Genomic DNA, 21,446 nt, shown 5'->3' on the forward strand with positions numbered 1-21,446 from the left:
CTCGGGGGAATTCTGCTGTGGCGGTCACGTGAGAGGCCTCTGTTTGAAGTGCCTCACGTCACGGCCAACCGCCGCCGCCGTCGCCGCTGTGTGTGAGCCGCTGCCTGACCGGTTCGCGGTGCACGAACCGTACGAGTGACCCTCCGACAAACTGCCCACTGTTATGATACACGAGAAGACCAGGAGGGCTCCGGTCGGCGCTCAGAGGTGTAAATATTCATTGCCGTCAGCGGGGCTCGTTCAGAAATGAATGAATAACGTCGGCGAGAGAGAGAGAGCAGCGGGCAATCAGACGGCGACACAGCGTCCAATTTCTCAACAACAACAGCAGCTGAAAGGTAAACATTACACGAGACCTTTTCCGAGTTACTATTTTGGCCAAACGTACCACATAGACGTAAACAATACCGGTGTTAATGACACAAACATGTCGTAATTTGATAGCATGGGGATGCAAATGTCAGTTTAGCTGGTCGGCTAGTCGAGCTAACGTTAACCAGAATGCTGATGCTGTGACAGAAACGTACCCTGTATGCCAACATCTCGTTTAAACCCAACGTAGCGTACTTATTTTTAATTTTTTAAATCTCTTTATTAATTTAGAGCTAGCTAATGCTATATTTTGTATCAAAATGTCACTTAAATGTGCAGTTGCTGTTGTGTATAACGTTATCCAAAACACTAAACAGCAGCATTATGTCATTGCACTGGCCAGTAGGAGTTTTACACACTGACCATTAGTGTTTAAACGGTTGCAGTTTGTAATAACCTTTTATAATTTTTTTTTAATACAGTTATTTTAGACTCATTTTATAAGAAAATTTACAACAGTCATCACTTCCTTTCTTGACAAATAAACATTTTTTGCTGTAATAACTGCTGCAAACAATGGGGGCTGTTAAGCAATAACAGGCTCATACTGTAAGGCATTAGTGAGCATTAGTGCTGATAAAGACAACTGTACTCAAACTTTTTTTTTTTAACAACTTTGAGCAAAAGCACTTTTGGTTTTTATCATAACTCAATAAATGCAAGTCACCATGTTAACCTTTTTCTCGGAACCTTATAGGGTTACCTTTTATAGCCTTGAGTTATGTAATACAAGCTTTTGAAATATGTTAGTATGACACTGCTGTTATCATATATGCTTGATATGTCTCTCCTGATTAACAATCATCACGTTGTTTACTACTAAATATGAAGGAACTGAAAATGAAACCTCAAGGTTGTCTGAAGAATTGAGGAAATGAATTGTGTGAGTGCATATCTTGACACATCAGATTTGTTGCTGTACTGTACGATAGGAGGCATAAGCTTGTTTTTCGCTGGCTTGGTTTGCCCTTTGTAACTGAACTTGAACTGAATCACCTTTTTATGTTATGTAAGTGAAAGACTTCATGCTGGGCATGTTGCCCCACATCTCATGACACAGCAAAGTACAAGAAATGTAAAGCAAAGCGGGTGGTTGAACATAAGAATTAGCTCCCATTTAGTAAATGCTTGATTCAAAATGACCCCCATTACGTAAATTGACCGTCCCACAAGTGCACAATTAACTAAAGTGTGCTGCTCAAGGTCAAAGGGGTTATAAAGGAAAGATTGTGGTTTTGTTAAATGAATTGCTTGCCCAGAATTGAAAAAGGACTTAACCCGCAGGCCATGCAAGATGTAGATGAGTTTGTTTGTACATCTGAAAAAATGAGCAATATATCACTTGCTCACCAATAGATCCTCTGCAGTGAATGAGTGCAGTCAGAGTGAGAGTCCAAAAAGGGGAAACATCAATAATCACGAACATCACAATAATCCACAAGTAATCGACATAACACCAGCCAATCAGTTAAAATTTTGTAAAGGATAAATCTCTGTCTTTGTAATAACAAAATCCATTAATCTAACATTTTTCAAACTGTAAACCACTGCGTCCAGCTAAAATATGAGTCCTCTATTCATAGTATTGCTTTCTCTACCGAAAAAGAGAAATATTCATAGATCAGGCTCTTCATTTTAATTCAAAAACCGTTTTGAATAAAAAAAGAGATGGACTGAAGAAAATATTATGGCTTATGGGTTTGTATTTTGGCCATAAGCAACAGTTTATACATTAAAGATGGATTTGTTTCTTACAAACAGTCACTTCCCATTCCCAGTATGTTAATTGATGAACTGGAGTGAAATACTAATACTTGTGTATTATTGTGATGTTCTTGTGGACTTCTAAAAGCACATTGGCGTAATGCTACATTTTCCAAAATCGATGAAGAAACAAACTCTTCCACATCTTGAATGTTTTAATAAAATTTTTGGTTTCATGTGAGCTATTCTTTTTAACGGACTAATTTTTTTTGTCACGTTTTAGGACTTAACCTGCAAGTTCGTGTGAGCAACACCGTACATTAATAATTTTGACATCCCCACCCAGGTAGCCTTAAGTTCTTGCAGGTTTTTGCTTGTTTTTGGTGAAGAGCTCTGTGCTTCATAATTGCAGTCTAGCTTAATAATAATAATAAAGAATAACTGTGTACAGTTTGTGTACAGCTCGTTATGACTGTGCACTAGTCATATAGCCTTAAAGGTTAATAGCCTGTATTACTTGGTCTGCTGTCATGGCAAATTACAGACTTTTTGTACTACACCTAATACTTTCATAATGTACATCAGGACTGATAACATGTACCTGACAAATACATGTGCCCTCTGTAATTAGAGGCGTTCCCGGAGAGACGACAGATACACAGACCAATTTGATTCTACGCTAGGTCTTGTTTGTCAGTTAAACAGAGCAGGTGAACATACAAACCTTTGAACATCTTGGATTAGACTGTATGGAGTGTAGATTGATGTTAAATGATTCATTTAAAACAGTTTTACATAAGCAGCAACATAGAACGTGAAAGAAGAAGAAGAAAAAAAAAAGGGGGAATGGGGTATTTTATATATATATATATATATATATATATATATATATATATATATATATATATATATATATATATATATATATATATATATATATATATATATAAAGAGAGAGAGAGAGATAAAGAGGGAGAGATTTTGTGTTGTTTTTATTTGATACATATTTGATACATTTATAATATTGCCAATTTAAATAATTGCTCTAACATAAAAAAATAGTATCATGAAGAACTACTCAGAGCTCAGAACTTTTTTCACTTGTGTATCTTTTGTGGGCTCCTATGCCTGTATAGATCTTCTGAGTTGAATCATTAACTAAAGTAAGCTGAATGTTTGTCAGAATCAGCATGGAGGATTGCACAGACGGGTGAAATACAACTACTGTTTTCCTCCAGCTCCCTTTTCTAGGCCCTTATCAGCGGTCAACCTCACTGGCCCCCTCGCCGGAAACGAGTCTTATCTGTTTCAGAACTGCTGACCTCTTACTCTTGCCTCATTGGTTAGCGAGAGTACGGTCTTATACCCTATTGGCTAATTTGTCTGGTCTTCTTTAATATGACGTGATTTGACTAAACTAAAATGCAACTTCTGTTTTTTAAGTTTAAGGGGTTTTTTTAAAGGTTACAGTAGTTTATGTTTATGCACTACAAGGTCATTGAGTCAGACCAGGTAGGCGGGTCACCTGACATATTGTTTAGGATGACACAGGTAAAGAGATTATTTCAAAGGAAGGAAAGACAAGAGGTAAACTGTGATGAAAAGACTTCATCCTAGGGCAGAACCAGAAACCACTGGCAGCTGCACTGAGGAGGAAAACAGTGAACAAGATGAGTCCTCATCCCTTAGGGCATCGTGGTCCTGGGTGAGTGAGTAATGCAAATGAAACAGTTTGTTGATATCTAGACTTGGTTAAGACTCCAGTTTAACATTAGTTTAGTGCTGTTATTTTAAGCTGGTAACTACCTAAATTAACACAGTAAGTGTTTACGTGCATAATCTTGCATTGATTATGCCTAATAGCATGACAAGGTGTTAGGGCATGTAAATGCTTTATAAAGGGATGAGATAAAGCTTATAAACAGTTTACGAAAAACAAACCAGCACACCTCTATTTTTTATTTTGTTTAATCAGTTTTTGCAATAAATGACTTCTTTTTACGTTTTGAATTTAAAACTGTGGAAGAAAATAATTTCAAATCTTGCAAACGCATTTAGAGTGTAGATTTAATTTCCAGCTGATTAAAATTAGTCTAAGATTTATGTTTAGGCATTTAGTTTTTGGCATTGCGCTGATTGCCAGTGGCTGAAGATTGCATAGCCAGTGTATTTTACAAATGAAGGTGTTAGAATAGTTACAGTTTAGCCAATAAAATAATTGAACAAATTGCTTATGTTAAGCCTTTTATTTAGATTGAACTAAAATGTCTTTCTCGTGACTGGGTTTTGCTAGCTTCGTACCTAATAAAACATTGCAGCCTTCAAAAACCTATGGGCACACTTCGGAAGCTTATTTTTTAAAAATTACATTTTTGAAAAAGAAGCTATGAAAAGAGATCGGCATTACATAATAATCTTTTAATAGTTTTTTAAAAACTATGTTTTGTAGCAGTTAAAAGTTTTAAGTCACACAAGTTATGCACTTAACTTATCTGAGCTTTGGTTGACCGTGGATGTCATATGTTTGTTCTGTTCAGGATCAAATATTTAAATATTTAGATAAGTGGAGATTGCTGATATGAGTATCACAGCTATAACCCATGCTTATAGTGTCCTCTATAAGTTGTGCTACAAATAGTTTGTGAGGCTGAAGTCAATTCTTCTGTTTTGCAGAATAGCACTTTTTTAATAATAATAAAAATAATAATTGCATATGCAACAAGTGTTTAGTTCTTGTGTGTGTGTGTGTGTGTGTGTATGTGTGTATATGTATATATATATATATATATATATATATATATATATATATATATATATATATATATATATATATATATATATATATATATATATATATATATACACTACACTACTGTTCAAAATTATACGGTTAATAAGATTGAAAAATTAAGAAATAAAATGTTGTTTTTAAATTGTAATGTGACAGTATTTTTTACTGTATTGATCAAATAATTTTATCATGATTATTGTACTTCTTTTCAAAAACAAAAACTGTTTGAACAGTGTTTTTTTTTCATGAATGTAAATTCATTAAATGTCTAGAAAAATTTCTTATTTTACCCCATATGACCAATTTTGTGAATATAAAGCATGCTGTTCTTTTTTTATGATAATGTGCTGCATTTTGTATAGTATACTTTAAATGTACTTCCTTTTGGACCGAGTGTTATTGTTACACTGTGCACACCTTATTCTCATATCCCTTTTTTTTTTTTTTTCCTCATCCTAAAAACAAGTCCATGTGTGAATGGTTCAGAGAAAATGGTTCATGTAAACAGTGACTCTTGTCCTGGGGAAAAAGTAGGTTAGCCATGGGTGCAAAGTCTGTTGAGACCTTTTTGGCTGCCCTTGTGGTCAGAGAGAATGCTCTACTTTAGCTATTTGCCTTCTCCCACCAGGCATTTTATACAAGCTGTGACAGTATTTAATCTTGTGGTTTCCTTGATCTGATGTTTAAAAATAACTTGCCTATTTTCACATTGTTGGACCTCATAAAGACTAAAATGAGCCATGTTGTTAAATCAGAATTACTCATTGTCATTAGCATAATAATTAATTCCAGAAATAGCATTTCTATGAACTTCACTAACACAGTCTGCTGGGGATTAATTTAGCATGTCGCCTCATACCCTAGGCATTACCTTAAATTTAGACCGTATGTAGCTTTTTTTTTTGTTTTTGTTAATTTATTATTATTGTTAAACGTAGCAGTGAGTTTGCAACCGCTTGTGCAACCATATCCTGCTTTGGTATTTTATACTTGTTAAACGGGTCCTACAAGAATGCCATCAATTCCACTAAAATGTGCATTGATCTACACATTCAAAGTATGTTAGAAAGCAAGCAAACATAAAAAAAAAAAAATTTATTTATCTCTGTGCCCTTGTTTGAGATTAATTTGCTCTCTTTGCTCACCTAGTTGACATTAATGTTGGAGCACATTCAGACCACCACTTTAATGCTGTGAAACAACATTAAGCCATCTGCCGTTCTGCTGATAACCGTTTTAAAAAGGCAGGCTGCCAAAGAGAACATAGAATTTCACTTTTACTGTGAGTTAAGGGGAGATTGTGCCACAGTTGTCATGTACAGATACAGTGGGTAAGATTAGTTTCCTGTGTGATGTCTTAAGGTTAAGTTTGTTTTGCTTTCTGTTCATCTTTTTAGGCGGACACCATGAATTACGTGGGGCAGTTGGCCGGTCAGGTGCTGGTTACCATGAAGGAGCTGTATAAGGGCATTAACCAGGCCACACTTTCAGGCTGCATTGATGTAGTTGTGGTCCGGCAGAAGGACGGCACCTACCAGTGCTCCCCTTTCCATGTGCGCTTTGGAAAACTGGGTGTGCTGCGCTCCAAAGAGAAAGTGGTGAGTGTTGAAGTGCAAATAGGATTTTTAAATAAAACATGAAGATAAATTGTGTCATCACCAAGTCCAAGGCATATAGATTTTTCTCAAGCAACTGAGTTTCTGAAAACTTTTTCAAAACACAGAATAAAGAAAAATCCACAGACGGGTCACTATCAATATAATTGATCTGAGCTTTGGACAATATTTGCTTTTCTGCTTTCCAGTCTGGAACCTATGGCAGCATTAATCTTACACCATAATGACTGGATGAAAGAGCAAACAAGCACGATCAAAGAAGCTCAGCTTGAATCCACAAATGTCCTCATGATTGTGCTGTCTTCAAATATGCCTTCATCTGTGCATGTCCGCAGTGGTTCATTTAAAAACACTCAGTGTTCTGTATGCAGGCCTGTTCCTTTGTAGCAGCTCTATAAACACGCTTCTCTGCTGGCATGTTCGTGACAGAAGATTCCAGCAGAGGGTAGTGCATGTAAACAGACCCAGAGCATTGACAGAACAGGCTAAATAAGTGCTCGAATGGGAAGACAGGAAAATCATTATTTGTCTATCACCATGTGAGTGCCAAAGTGGTGTGTTCAATTCTACTCATATAAACAGTGAAACGTTGTAGTTGTTGAGGAAATGGGCTGTAGACGTGATCAGTGAGAATTTTTATTTTGAAATTGTGCATTCGGTGATAGTCTAAGTGTTTTTCTCCAGCATTAAATAACAAGATTATAGGCAATAAATAACATATTTGAAATCATTCCGGTCATGTTGAAGCCATTTGGATGTTTTCAATCATCTATGGTACACAGACAGAATGTGTTGCAGTGTTTAGCATAAAACATTTACCAGTGTGCATCAGAAACCGCAGTGGATGGGGGATGGAGCAGTTCTCACTATCTACAGGATGTGTGAAGAGGTTTAGAAAGAAGTGGTCGCTATGGCAACAGGTTTCTCTGACAAAAAAAGAGATAGGAAATGGAGGCAGAGGAGTGAGAGTTTTGTCAAGGTTGCCTATGTGATTGGGAGATGGCCATAGATTCGCTTCAGCAACCTTTGAAAAGCATTTCAAGCTCAGTTTAGGCATTTTTAATCCCAGTGTGGTGTAACGCATTCGCCCACAGTGCAGATAAGAGACGGTTGACCTCGCTTTCTTACCACCATTATGAAATAGATCTAGATTGTTAAAGTAAACAAATTAAATTGCTGATACAAAACAGTCATTAAGAGTCAGAACAACATCCGTTCCTCTCTTCTTGCCTTGCTTTGAAATGAAATCCAGATCTTGTTGTCCACAAGCATGCACGTAAGAGAGCTCTCTGTTCAAGATTTACTCAGGGTCATGATTTATACCGACATTAAAATTCTGGCCCATTACTCTGCATGCATAAATCACCCAGCAACCCTGAAACTGAGGCTCAGAGGCCCCTGGATAGATGATACGAGCTGGTATAAGATCAGTCCGAACAGTTGTGAGAAAACTACCAAAAAAACACAGAACACTGGGAAAATAATCTGTATTTCCTTGGAGATCTAGCTGAAGGATAATGTTTCTGTGGATGTCAGCTGAGACTCAAACAGCTCAATATCAGACTGCTGTTGTGTCGGGTCATGGTATCAGGTGTGTGACGCGATCCTCTTTGCGGGTCAGCTGGCTGCAGTACTTTCAGAGCGGCACAAATTTGCTAATTATGTTTTGGTGGCTAGATCCCTCTCAACAGGTATTGTGACTCCTGTGAACAAACAATTAAAACTGCATTGGCAGACTGAGTTTGAATGTGCAGGGTGAAAAGTCACAAGGGAATCGCAGGGTAAATGTCAACCGATATTGGCTTTTTAAGGTCACCTAACACATATGCCGTACATAGATATTTTTAATAAAATGAAATGGGACATTGCAAAGGTCAGGCATTGATTTAAGAATCGTGTTGTTAGATAATTATGAAAACACAGATCATATGATAAGTCATGGCATGTAAGTTTGACGCTACATCTGTTGGTGGCTTCTATAATAAGGCTGCATTAATTCTCTGCAACTCCTTCAGATTGACATAGAGATCAACGGGGAGCCTGTGGATCTCCATATGAAGCTGGGAGATAATGGAGAAGCCTTCTTTGTGCAGGAAACTGAGGAGCAGAACGTAAGTGTCCTTAAGTTCACAGGCGTTGTGACTGCACCAAACATATTTTAGTGTGAAAATGGGATTTTGTTTTAAAACCATTAGCATTGCAAAGACAGTCAATCTGCCATGCAGTAATTGTCTGTCTTTTTTTTTTGGCAGGAGATTGTACCAGCTCACCTGGCTACCTCCCCCATCCCTACTGAGAGTCACCTATTTTGGATTGGAAGTGATCACCGGTCAAGTCAGAACCTGGATGATGATCCACTGGACCCTGAGGACCCTCCTGATCCCCCTGTTGCCAGCACTGGGGCAGCCAAGAAGAAGAAGAAACGGAGAAAGAAGCATAAAGGTGACCCACGTCGAGAGGAACTAACCCCTCCTGCAGTCATCAGCTCGACTCCCTCCTCAGATGATATATTTGAGATGGACCTTAGTTCTGATGAGGACCCTGCTTCTAACACCAGGTACTAACTGATGCATGCACATCAGACATACTCGTATCCGATGGAGCGGACATGCAGTTTAAAGGAAAATCTGTCTTTCAGGTCATCTTCAATTAGTACAGTTAGAGAAGTTGAACCCAAGTTACCAACAGTTCGTCATTCTTTGGACAACTATCCTTATTCTGACGGAGACTGGTCTCCATCAGATTGGTTTGTATTAGCTTATTATATCTTTCATATGCACTTCAAGATATGTTTTTGATCTTTATCATATTGGCAGACTTTCAAAAATGTTTTAATTTTTAAAAAGATTCATTATCGTTTTCACATTCACTTTTATTTCAGTTCATGTGAGTTGCTGTTTGTTATTGTATTTTGAGCAGTCATGCCATGTCAGAAGCCTTTTCTCCAAAGAGTGACTCAGAACTGGTCGTTCGGCCTTCAGAGAGTTTGCTCAAAATGGAGTCACACATGCAGTGGACATGGGGAGAGTTTCCAGAATCTACCAGGGTAAATTACATGTTTCGGTGTCTATGAATCTGTTTGTGTTTATTTCATTCACATGAAGGAAATACTGAAGTTTTACATGGATTCTGATTGGTCATCCTTCATTATTTACATTTACAGTTATTCATTTAACAGACACTTTTGTCCTATTTGACTTGAAAATGAGATCAGAAAGAGGAATTAAGCACAACAAATGCTAGTAATACAAAGTTTCGGACATTGAATGTTATTTTTATATTCATAGAATGAATTTTATATTCTGTTCATAATGTTTAGATGCGTTTCCTGTTTAACAATGAACACATTTTACCATTCACATTTACTATTACCATTCTACCAAATCTATTCTGTAGTTTTGCTTTAAAAATTATGTGTGTTTTATGCTATGACTTTGAGTTAACAGGTCTGATTAAATTTCAGCTCATCGTCACTCTTTAAAAATTTAATTCCCAGGTGTCTAAGAAGGAAAAGATGGAGCTGCCGAAGACCGTGACCATAACGCCTTCAGAGAACACTCATTTCAGAGTCATCCTGAGCTCAGAGGCCATGCAGAGCGATGAAAGAGAACCGGCCTCAGGGACTTCTGGCTGTACCATAGTCAAGCCTGAACCCCGCACCCCCGTGACCCCCAAAACTCTCGATGAGTCTGAGTTGGAGACAATGCCTAGTGGAGTGTTGACCTCCACTCCTTCAAACAGCCTTCCTGCTGCTCCAGCTGCTGCCTCTGCTGCTCATATGGGAGGGGACTTGGGAGATATTGGCTCCAAGACTGACTCACCCTCCAAAAAGAAAGGTAGGCCCTTCTAAGAAGCTGTCTATAGTTGGTTTAATTGAATGGCTTGCCAGTTCCTGTTATCTCTAGTTGATAGTGGAAGTGTGGGAGTAGATAAAGTTGAAATAAAATTGTGGTTGATGCATGTTTAACAAGGTTATATCAGTGTGCTCTTGAAATAAAAACCATGCATGTAAATCAATTTAATTTAGTACTGTTGAAGTAAAGCGCCCTAGTGCAGAGGGCTTGTTGTATGCTGTTCTGGTTTGATTACTGTTTGCTGACTGTAAATTTGTTTAGGCGTCCCAAAAAGAAGTCAGCACCAGGGCCCAGAGGATATCTACCTGGATGACCTGAATGTGCTGGAGCCTGATGTTGCTGCTCGCTACTTTCCTAAGAGGTGGAAAGAGAATTGCACATCTTGACCTGTATTGCTTTTAAGATTAGATTAAGGCACTTGGAAAGCAGTTCATAACAAGTTTATCAGGTGTCAGGTGACCTTAATGTGCTATGTGTATTTGCAGTGATTCAGACGGTGGCTCCAAGCATTGGATGGATTCTGGGATGCGCTCAGGCTCTCAGTCCCCGCAGTCTGTTGGCAGTGCTGCGGCCGACAGTGGCACTGAGTGCCTGTCTGACTCTGCCAGTGATCTCCCTGATGTCACTCTGTCTCTGTGTGGAGGACTCAGTGAAAACGGAGAGATTTCCAAAGGTATTTAAGGCTTTCTAGTGTGTGCATTCGTTTATCATAGTGTGAAAATCACAGCTGTAGATCTGAAAACAGGAAACTGTGGTTAATTCTGTCAATTGTATGCTTTTATTTGAAGAGATTTAAAAATGAGAACAATAAATGTGATTTTTAAGGTTCTCTTTCTGCTTGTTTCTAGAAAAATTTTTGGAGCATATCATCTCATATCATGAATTTGCAGAAAATCCAGCTATCATAGACAATCCGAATTTAGTTGTTAAAATAGGAAACAGGTGGGTTTGAATTATTTAAATAAAACAAATATTCTGAATATAATTGTATTAAATTGCCAAAATGCTCAATGTTGTTTATTTTAGGTATTACAATTGGACATTGGCTGCTCCTTTGATCCTAAGTTTGCAAGCATTTCAGAAGAATTTACCCAAGGTATTTTGTTCTACCTAATAGGATATTTTTACTTGCTGTTTTAAGTCATTTAAAATTTGTTTTGCAGTATTGTGGCTTACTCTAGTAGGTCAAATAGCTTATGTCAGTGTTCCGTTTAGGCTACAGAGGAAGCATGGGTGAAAGAAAGAATGCCAAAAAAATCAGGCCGCTGGTGGTTCTGGAGAAAGAGAGCGGATAGCACTATTAAACAGGTAAGACCAGAGCGGTGTGACCTTCAGATCTATATAACACTCTGCAAAGACAAACTTTTCTGTTTAAACATAAATGCCTTTATTGAGCTGTAATTAGGGAGTAGGAACAAAACCTTTAAGAAGCTATTCGTCTTTTAATCCCACTGCATTCCAGTACTTGTCTTTAGACTACTGTGGGCAGATCTGATTACACAAGCATCAACATTCACATAATTGCCTGAACAAAGGGACATGGCAAGTCTTTGTTTTAAAGAAGATGAAATGCGCTGCATCTGAAGTTCGTTCTTGTCTCTAGAGCTTCTGCCATCATTCAGACACCATACATCAGGCTCCTTCGCTGCCCTCATCTGGCGTGTCTGTAATTAGCACCACTCTGCAGTGTGGAATTTTACAGCCTAGAAATAGGCCAGGCAGCTCATCAGACTTTTCAGTAATAGCCTGACATCATCTGAGAATTATAGAATTGTGTAGCCAGTCACAAGAACACAATCAAATGATGAAATTTTTACACAAATTTGTTATTGCAATTTAGAGATACGTGTGATCTGATGTACTATTGATCTTTTGTTTTGTTCTGTAGTCAGAAAGCACTGGAAAGCTGGAGATAAAGCAGTCCCAAATGGAGGAAGGCAGCTCCTCTTTGTCAATGGAAAGTCATGCCCGCAAGTGAGTCGGAAGCCCTGACAGATGCAATATCATTTCCTGCCTGTCACTCTTGGAAGATGTGGAGATTATAATGAAGAGAGATTATGATAAAGAGTGGTTGATATTCTTACATGAAACTAGTAATATGCAGCCAAATGTAAGCGCTGGGAGCATAAAAATAGCTATGTCAGCCGGCTTGGTTGTAAAAAATTAGTAAAAGATATCAGTTTTACCTTTGACCCTTCTTCTGATCTGCACCTACCCCTCAATTCATGCAAAAGTAGTTAATCAGGACGATCCAGCCTACTTTCTGTTTTGTCTCATTCTCTGTGGTGCTGTTGTAGTCTAAATTAGGAATCTGGATGTGGTGGCAAATTTAGTTCACCGATTCCCTGTTTGCTCTGAGTGCAGAGTGGACACCAGGGACTCGTCCAGCGATGAGGAGGGGAAGGAGGTGAGCGCCGCCGCATCATCAATGGAGCGCAAGGTCCAGTCTGAGCCCCACAGCCACACATCTACTCATGCCTACCGCAAGTCCCTGCGCCTCTCTTCCGACCAGATTGTGAGTCTTTTGTCAGTAGGCAATAATATTTAGTTCTGTAAACATATTTCATGTCAAAACTATTTACATAAGCAGCTCCAACATTCTATTGTGGTTTTGACTGGAAGATCCGGAGCCCTGTTGCCTGAAGTGAAAGGCAGTTGTTTAAAGCTGTCCCTCAAGCTACCTCCAGGAAATTATGTAAAAGCTCTGACTCATTCTGAAAGCGTAGTGTCTTCTAGTTGATGTGCACTATATTGCCCCCTATTGGCAGCTTCAGACACAGTTGTGCAACGGAAAATCTTCCATTTAAGAAAGCTTGTGTTTTTTTAATAAATTCATAAGTATTATTTATGTTGCAGCGTTCTGCAGGCAAGTGTGTAGTGCAAAGGTTGCAGATCAATTAATCAATTAATATTACTTAACGCATAGATACAGATACTACTCCTTTCACACAGTAGTCTAAATTAGTCTAAAATAACAGAATTACTTTTCTGGTAAATGCACAAACACACTGTTCACACAAGCAACAGTGTTCTGTCTTTTTGTAAGTCTGAAAAAGCTGCGCCTTTTTCTTCATCCACCTTGATCCACCTGACTATTTAATTGTTTTTTACTTCCGAGTAATGACTGTGAGGGTTGGTCACATAGAATGTGTTTTTGTTTTTAAAAATACTAGATGCAGAATAGTTAATATAGTATGCTATAGTAATATAGTAGTTACTATACTAGAATTATACTGGAATTAACAGCAGAGGCATGGGATATAAAAATGGAAAAGAAGGCAGGGTCTCAGGCATGAGATACAGTGGAATGGTCAGTCATCTCTCTAGTGCATGCTTACACAGAAAAACAATTAAAAGCAGTGGCAAACAGTTCCAAAAGCGCTTTATGATTGGCCCAGTGCAGACTTCATATGTCAGCATGTCATGCTTATACAGGGAATCCTTTTCTTTGCTTAAACATAGCATGATACCAGATTTACTGATGTATTTTTTTAATGTTATGTAGAGGCCAAGAGATGCATTCATAAGGTGGTGTTGAATTGCAGGCTAGTCTTAAACTGAAGGAAGGACCGAACGACGTAACCTTCAGCATCACAACACAGTACCAGGGCACGTGCCGTTGTGAAGGCACCATCTACCTTTGGAACTGGGATGACAAAGTCATCATCTCAGACATCGATGGAACCATCACCAAGTACGTATTTCAGACACACAGCATGTGTTTCCTTTAATGAAAGTCATATGCTGGGTTGTTATTGTGCAAAATCCACCTTTGTTCTTCATTTTTATAGTTTACTGTACTCCATGAAAGAGGGGAAAAAGGCTTAGGTGTGCATAAACATTTCCATTAGTTACTGCAGAAGGACTCACTCACTGCCAGGTTTTTTACTGCCAGAACAGAAAGAGGTTTAAAGATCAAGACAGAGTCTGCTTCATCAAAACAAGCACTCTGAGTATGTGGCAAATAATGAACCACTAATAATGATCTAGCATTACAGCCCTCTCCACTAACGCTTTCAGTGACGAAGACAATGCACCATTTAACGGACAATGTCTCCCTGAGTTTTACTGGCTGTTTGATGGAGTTCACAGCTCTAATATTAGTGCGATACCGTTCCACCGTCTTTGGTTTTTAATTACTGCAAAGCCGGCTGTAATATCAACGCGTCTATGCAAACGAATGCTCTCCGCCTCCAGACTCGTGCCCTCAGTGGCTGGTGGGTGGCAAACATCAAACGGGCAGATTGACTGCCGCTTATTATTTCTCTGACCCGCTTGCCTGACACATCTCTCTGAGGCTGTGAAGCAGGGCGGCTGACTGTGGGGTGCGCCTAGACCAAGGTTGGACTAGGAGGAGGATGTCACCATAATGAGCCAATTTAAATCTTGCTCTCTCATAATGCCACTCAGAAAGAGCCGGAGATAAAACGCTAAAGCGGGGAGAGGATCCTCATTAGTAGACGACACAGAGTTTTGCACAAGCTGAGAAAAAAATCTCTCTCCTTCACAAGTCTATTAGTTCTAAGAATAAGAAGAATGTCAGAAGCTATATTTAGGAACCCAGTTGAATGAGACTTGGACTTCCTTCCAAGTAGAACAAATATGCACTAGAGGATTTTGCGTATTTCACTTTGCTAGTACGTGCCTTGCTCACCCGTATGTTTGTGTGCTTTCAGATCAGATGTGTTTGGGCAGATTTTGCCTCAGTTTGGGAAGGACTGGACGCATCAGGGCATTGCTAAACTCTACCACTCTGTGGCTGAGTAAGTTTGCGCTCTTAATCTTTTTCAAGATGCGATTTCTTGACTAGAAGGACACAAGCAGCCTCTAAACAATGTTTTGATTCTCTTTCTTTGTTTTTTTTTCTAGAAATGGATATAAATTCCTGTACTGCTCAGCAAGGGCAATTGGCATGGCAGACATGACACGAGGATATCTGCAATGGGTAAATGACGGAGGCATCATCCTGCCCCGTGGACCACTTATGCTTTCTCCTAGTAGCCTCTTCTCTGCATTTCACAGGTATTATACAAATATAATTGCTTTAAGGGGTAGTTCACCCAAAAAATTATTCTGTCGTCATTATTATTCACCCTTATGTTATTTCAAACCTGTACTCATTTTATTTTTCTGTGTAACACAATGAAGATATTTTGAGAAATGTATATATGAAGAATTTGGAACTTTCGGTACCAAGAAACCCCTATTTTCTGTTTCAAACTTATATAGCATCTTTAGGTTATAATAACATAAACAATTAAAATCCGCATTTTGATTTTCAATAAATGCATTAGCCTACACTTTTTTTTGTTTTAATTTTATGAATTCAACAGGTCATCTTGTCAATGCTTTAAATTAATTGCAACAATAAAAGCAAAACTTCATCATGAACAAAAACATGAACAACAACACTTTAGACCAGAAAAATTCCAAAATGACATTTGCCTTAAATTGAACTTCCAAAGGTGTATTCTTCTTTGCCATGTTACATTAATTTAGTAAGTGATATGTGCTATATGCTATGACGGAATTTTTGTTTTGAACTGAACTATCCCTTTTAAAAAGTGGAATTAATGAATAAATCCTATTAAAGCAGAATACATATTCTTACTTATATACTGCTTACTTTAAAATGTTTTCTTTGTCTGAAAGGGAGGTGATTGAGAAGAAGCCAGAAATCTTCAAAATCGAATGCCTTACTGACATTAAGAACCTTTTCCTGCCCAACAAACATCCATTTTATGCCGCATTTGGAAACCGAACAAATGTGAGTTGGAATGCAGTAAATGTTCTTTTTCTTTTTTCTTTAACACACATTGACCTTAGCAGAAGAGTCAAAGTTCAGCACGAAGATTCATGTTTGAGGCTTAGAACTTAGAAGCACTGTCCCCTCAGGCTACATGCACGGTCTCGGACTGCATGACCAGCTGCTCCTAACCAGCCTGCTGATCGTTTCCAGCTGAATAAATTACATTGTTTGGGTGGAGTAAGACACTGAATGTTTATACAGGCACAACTGCATCCATTTCATCATAAAACCGTTACTAATGTCAGGAACTAACATAGAATGATGCTTTTGTTTATGGACTGGGTGGAAAAAACAGCAGAGGGTGTGCTAGAGGGTGAAGTTGACGCTTGAAGCCTGATCTTATGACTGTTTCTTCTAGGACGTCTTTGCCTACAAGGAGGTTGGAGTGCCACTCTGCAGAATCTTTACGGTTAACCCCAAAGGAGAGCTCATACAGGAGCAGACCAAGGGCAACAAGTCCTCGTAAGTGGGCACACTGATCTGTAGCTATACATAAAAGTATCTCTAAAGTCGACTTCAGCTGTCAAAGATTATGCTGATTCAAAGGTGGATAGCTGATTCTTGAACTTTGTTCAAGGACTTCTCGAGAGTTGAAGGATGCCTTTGTGTGCTTTCGATTAGCTGTCTTATGCTCTTTCTCTGTTTGTGTGTAGGTACGGTAGATTGAGTGAGCTGGTGGATCACGTCTTTCCCTTGCTGAGTAAAGAACAAAGTTCAGCTTTCAGCTTCCCAGAGTTCAGTACATTCTGTTTCTGGCGTCAGCCTATCCCTGAGATCTGTGCAGAGGACCTGCTTTTATAGACCATCCCAGAGGGGCCATCTATTACACGTTCACGGTCATCTCTGCCATCAGAAGCACTTAGCCAGTACCCCCACCCCCCCCCCCTTCCACATCTCACATCTCTGCTTAAAGACAAATAAAGGGGCCGTCCTATCCCACCTAGGAAATACAAAGTGCACAAAAGCACCTCTAAGCTGAACCAGAAAACACCGTAATACACCCCAGCGTCACATTAATGTGATGTAGGTAGAACTCCTACAAACTGAAACACCTGGTGCTGCTCTGTAACAATATTTCTAATCTATATAATTTTGATTAGCTGCTACGAGTTAGGCTGCTTCGGCTCTGAAGGAATTTATTGCTATTGGGCTAATGTTTACAGTATTAGTTAGATAACCAATGGCCTCTTGGTCAGCGGCATGAATGCACAGCTGTTTGTTTGGGTATGTGTAAGGTTAAAGATGGCGTACAGATATGCTTATAATCGACGTAATTAACAGAGATATTCTTTACAGCCACTAATTTACATTTTTAGAGCATAGATTATTTATATACAAAGGCATTAGTTAGAATTAACTAATTAACATGCACTGCCTCTAAGATGTGGTGACGGTATGACAGTTTGAATATGCATTGCCAGATGGTGCGAAATGAGCTGAATCTCATAGATACTGGAAAGCATGCACAGAATGAGCTGTGCCACGTGAGGACACAGCTCATCATTTACAGTTCGGCGGATTTAGCGCGCACCGCCTCGTACAGTCGACTGGATTTGTATGAAAAGTACACCAAGGAGTTCATCGTAATTGGGCTTTCTTGTTATTTCCCAACTGTTGACATTTTCATCGTCTGGTTGCTGCAGAACGCCTTACCGATCGCACTTTTTCAGCTGCAGCCAAGAAAGGAAAAATATCAGATCGTCTTGCACTTAACTGACGACAGAAATGCAATAACGTTCAAAGCTTTTCAGCAGCCTTTTGTGCACAGTGCGAGGATTTAAGTGCTTTCAGATCCTTTATGTAAACCTCGACAAGAGATCTGTGTTAAGTTAAGAAGTGTAGTATATTTTTGCTTTCAAAATGAAGGCATGTTATACCTTTAAGTAGGCTGTGGCCTGTGAGAGAGTATCAAAAGGTCCTTAATGTTTTGTTAGGCCTTTGCATGCTTAGTTTGAAATATAAATAGGACCATTTATTTTTTACACAGGTATCAATGCTTTCTGTTGGGTTAGACCGTTTGAAGAATCTCGACTTTGCAGGTTTTCACTATTGAATAGGAGGAAGCTGAATTTTTTTTTTTTAATATTAGAAAATATTGAAGCTGATGTGCAAGTGAAGGATGAAAACGACTCGACTGAAGTAACATGCTCTACACGTGGTCACTATGGTCTTCAGGCTTTGTTCAAATTGCTTTCGAATCTCATAAGGGTACGTTTTAGAGCACTGTGTGCTGGATGTTAAAATAGATGTACAGAATTAGAGCACAAATCATCATTGTTTAGGGAAAAATTGGGGCATTTCATGGTTCAGCTGACTGTTGTGATTTAATATATATGTGTGTTGCGCCTTGTGTCTGCAGTTACGATGTTTGGAAGTGAAATCTGTTAATTGTTAACAAAGGAATCCCATTCTTTCTATGAAAGTAATACCTCTTGTGTGGGATGAACACACTCATCTTGTATGAAACTAACGTTAATGGTAGAAAAAAAAAAGTTAACAAAAAAGCCTCTATTCTTTTTTTCGTTGAAACTGCTGTTGTAAGTGCTGAATGTGTTTTGTCATTCCTCTTGATCTTTGATGCCTTTTGTTTTACTTGCTTTTATTTGTAGTTGTACTCGAGTGGGTTGGTGCATTTCTCGGTTTTGCTTTATAGGATTGCGTTTGACCAGCATAAATACCTTTAAATGGATAACTGTATTATAGATTTAAAAAAACGAAAAAAAAAAAAAAAAAAAAAAATACTCTGGTTTGGACAATGTTTATGAATCTATTAAAGATGTATTTAATACAGCTGTGTTGGACTGTTTATAGCACGGAGTTGTTGTTGATGTCACAAAATCAATGTAAATGTTATTGCTTTACTCTTCAGGGTGTGTTTAATGTAAAGGTATTATTTAAATATTACTACAAATATCAAATCTATTTTTTTTTTCTTGCCCATTTAAAACAAAATGCATTATCAATTTTTATTGTAGATATGAACATTTTGGACATTTGTTAAAAAAAAAAACTAAAAAAATAATGCGCAAGTCCTTAAATCGTGGTAGTTTATTTATAGATAAAAAATATTGTCTGTAAAAGAAGTGATATTCAAAGTGAACTGTTAAACCAGTTTTTAAAGATTAAAAAATATGCATTTGTTAATTTAATGTTGCAAAAATATATATAAACCTTTTACATTTTTATAGATATTTTAAGATCACAATTTTAAAATAAACATAGGTTGTTGCACATATACTACTACAATCTAATGGTATGCTCTTTCTCTTCGTGATTGTACAGTGAGTGCATTCTTGATTAATATTTTACCACCTCAAACACATTCCACCTTTAAAAATTGAAATAACTCTGTAAAGCCAAACTCTATAGTGTAGTCACAAGTCTCAAGGTGCGATCACATTTACCGTTCAGCAAATTTTCGCAAACCGAATCCAGTGATTTCAATGGGAATCCACTCGGTTGGGAAGGTTTTTTTAAAAAGATGGATTCAAGCTGATCACACCAATATGCGTCTATCTTTGCAGAAATTTAGCTAATATGTGACCGCACCTTTCCAAATGAGGCAGCGTTGTAAATAGTTAGACTTGCATTAAAAGTCATGTTGGCACCCCTCTCAGTGATGGGGTTATCTCTTGGCTTGAGGCGAGTAAAGGAATATAGCGCTGAAGGTGGAGAGGATTTCTCTAGAATCAGAGATGCCCAGTTTCCCAGCAGTGCGCACCAAGGCCACAGTGTCACCTTGCCGGAGTGGGAGGATGAGGCTGAAGGACGCAGACCCCCCACACAGGCACTGATCCCGGGTCAGCCGTGGGTGGCCACTCCAGTAACCCGCTGTGTCCAACTTCTGCACGCTGCGATTGGACACCGAGAGCACGGCTTCTGCGTGCTCACCCCGCGGAGCTGTTAGAACGGCGGTCACCAAATAACGGCCATCAGCAGGCACAGTGAAGATCCCTGCAGAGAGGAAGGAGAAACATCAGCTGCCAAATAGGATATAGGGTATACACTGAAAACCCATATGGGAACCTCCATTATTAAAGGAACGCCACTTTTTTTTATCCATTCAGCCAATCTCTGGCTCTGGCAGAGCACTCTTAGCTGTAGCTTAGCATAGATGAATGAATCTGATTAGACCGGTAGCATCTCTCTCAAAAATGACCAAAGAGTTTAGATATTTTTCCTATTTAAAACTTGACTCTTCTATAGTTACTTTGTGCACTAAGACTGACAGACAATGAAAAGTTGCTAGGAACTATACTCTCTTTCATGTGTAATAATCAAGGAACGTTGCTACAGTACCATGGGTGCAGCAGGTGCAAGGATATTACGCTGGCGCCTAAAAGTAGTCCCTAGTATTTTCAGGTGCTGTGTAATATCATTGCGACTGCATTGATTATTACTCCAGAAAGAGTATAGTTCCTAGCCATATCAGCAACTTTTCATTGTCTGTCGGGATTCAATGATCTATGCTAAGCTACAGCTAAAATTGCTACCGTCAGACCCGGAGATTGGCTGAATGCATTTGAAAATGGTAAAACTCAACCGTTTAACTCCATGGGAGTTGGAAAATTAGACTATTTTCAGAAAAAATGGCATGTTCCTTTTATGGTAGTTTATCTCGCAGACATGGGTTTATTAAATAGTTTGAATTTACCTGTTTGTGGGTTATAGTGTCCTCCATCATTGACGAGCACCCTATCAAAGCGAATGATCCCAAAGTCCCCTGAGAACATCTGCCGTGTGAGGCCAGCAGAGAAAGAAAATGGATCTGTCAAGGAGTTCTGCTGTGACACTGTTGTGAAGAAGAGACATGTATCAACATCACATGCTTGAAAAGTATGTTTTGAGCATTACATACGGAGTCCAAAATTAACACCTGCCAGTGGTGAGTGAATTACGAAACTTTACTTCGTATCAAATATCTTTATTGGCCATGAAACTGTCATTTTTATTAAATAATTAGTAGTTAAGTAGTAGTTAATTTTGACCAGTGTTATTTTAGTTGTTTCATGAACTTTCCATTAATGTATGGTTTGTTGGAATCTGAGGGTGCAACAAAAATTAAATATTGAGAAAATCTACTTTAAAATTGTTCAAATGAAGTTTCTATAAATACATATTAGTAATCAAAAAGGTTTTTTTATGGTAGGTAATCTGCAAAATATTGAATACATGATCTTTACTTATTTAACCTAATCATTTTTGGCATAAAATGACATAAAAATCTTAAATTTTGACCCATACAATGTATATTTGGCTACTGCTACAATTATACCTGAGTGGCTTAACACTGGTTTTCT

General features: G+C 38.4%; 2 protein-coding genes across 3 annotated transcripts in view; one reads left to right on the forward strand and one right to left on the reverse strand.

The window, feature by feature from the left end:
* On the forward strand, positions 1 to 18,936 carry lpin2 (lipin 2). Of its 2 annotated transcripts, none has more exons than XM_043219660.1 (20): positions 1 to 338; positions 6,265 to 6,465; positions 8,499 to 8,594; positions 8,736 to 9,040; positions 9,122 to 9,229; positions 9,403 to 9,529; positions 9,980 to 10,319; positions 10,599 to 10,698; positions 10,823 to 11,010; positions 11,186 to 11,279; positions 11,364 to 11,433; positions 11,553 to 11,645; positions 12,226 to 12,311; positions 12,702 to 12,852; positions 13,883 to 14,031; positions 15,014 to 15,100; positions 15,207 to 15,359; positions 15,990 to 16,104; positions 16,505 to 16,608; positions 16,800 to 18,936. In XM_043219660.1, exons 2-20 carry the CDS (start codon positions 6,274 to 6,276, stop codon positions 16,945 to 16,947), a joined length of 2,706 nt encoding a protein of 901 aa, XP_043075595.1. In that variant the 5' UTR covers positions 1 to 338; positions 6,265 to 6,273; the 3' UTR covers positions 16,948 to 18,936. The 2 variants fall into 2 exon arrangements, with proteins under 2 accessions (XP_043075595.1, XP_043075588.1); XM_043219653.1 differs by lacking the exon at positions 1 to 338 and adding an exon at positions 3,557 to 3,781.
* Positions 18,269 to 21,446, reverse strand: part of emilin2a (elastin microfibril interfacer 2a) — a 13,586-nt gene continuing 10,408 nt past the window's right edge. Inside the window, exons 8-9 of the mRNA XM_043219641.1 lie at positions 20,801 to 20,938; positions 18,269 to 20,100 (exon numbers count right to left, since the gene is read on the reverse strand). Of these exons, the coding sequence (XP_043075576.1) occupies positions 19,772 to 20,100; positions 20,801 to 20,938 (467 nt within the window). The 3' untranslated portion in view covers positions 18,269 to 19,771. The remainder of the gene's footprint in view (positions 20,101 to 20,800; positions 20,939 to 21,446) is intronic.

The sequence above is a fragment of the Puntigrus tetrazona genome, chromosome 2 (genome assembly GCF_018831695.1).
Source record: "Puntigrus tetrazona isolate hp1 chromosome 2, ASM1883169v1, whole genome shotgun sequence".
In the NCBI taxonomy this organism is placed as follows: Eukaryota; Metazoa; Chordata; class Actinopteri; order Cypriniformes; family Cyprinidae; genus Puntigrus; species Puntigrus tetrazona.

Bases quoted from the DNA above. Each gene is read 5' to 3' on its own strand.
- lpin2 (XM_043219653.1), top strand. From the start codon at position 3,674: ATGAAAAGACTTCATCCTAGGGCAGAACCAGAAACCACTGGCAGCTGC. The intron at 9,230-9,402 runs GTTTGTATTAGC...TATTTTGAGCAG, and splicing joins GACTGGTCTCCATCAGATTG to TCATGCCATGTCAGAAGCCT. The intron at 10,320-10,598 runs GTAGGCCCTTCT...AAATTTGTTTAG, and splicing joins CTCACCCTCCAAAAAGAAAG to GCGTCCCAAAAAGAAGTCAG.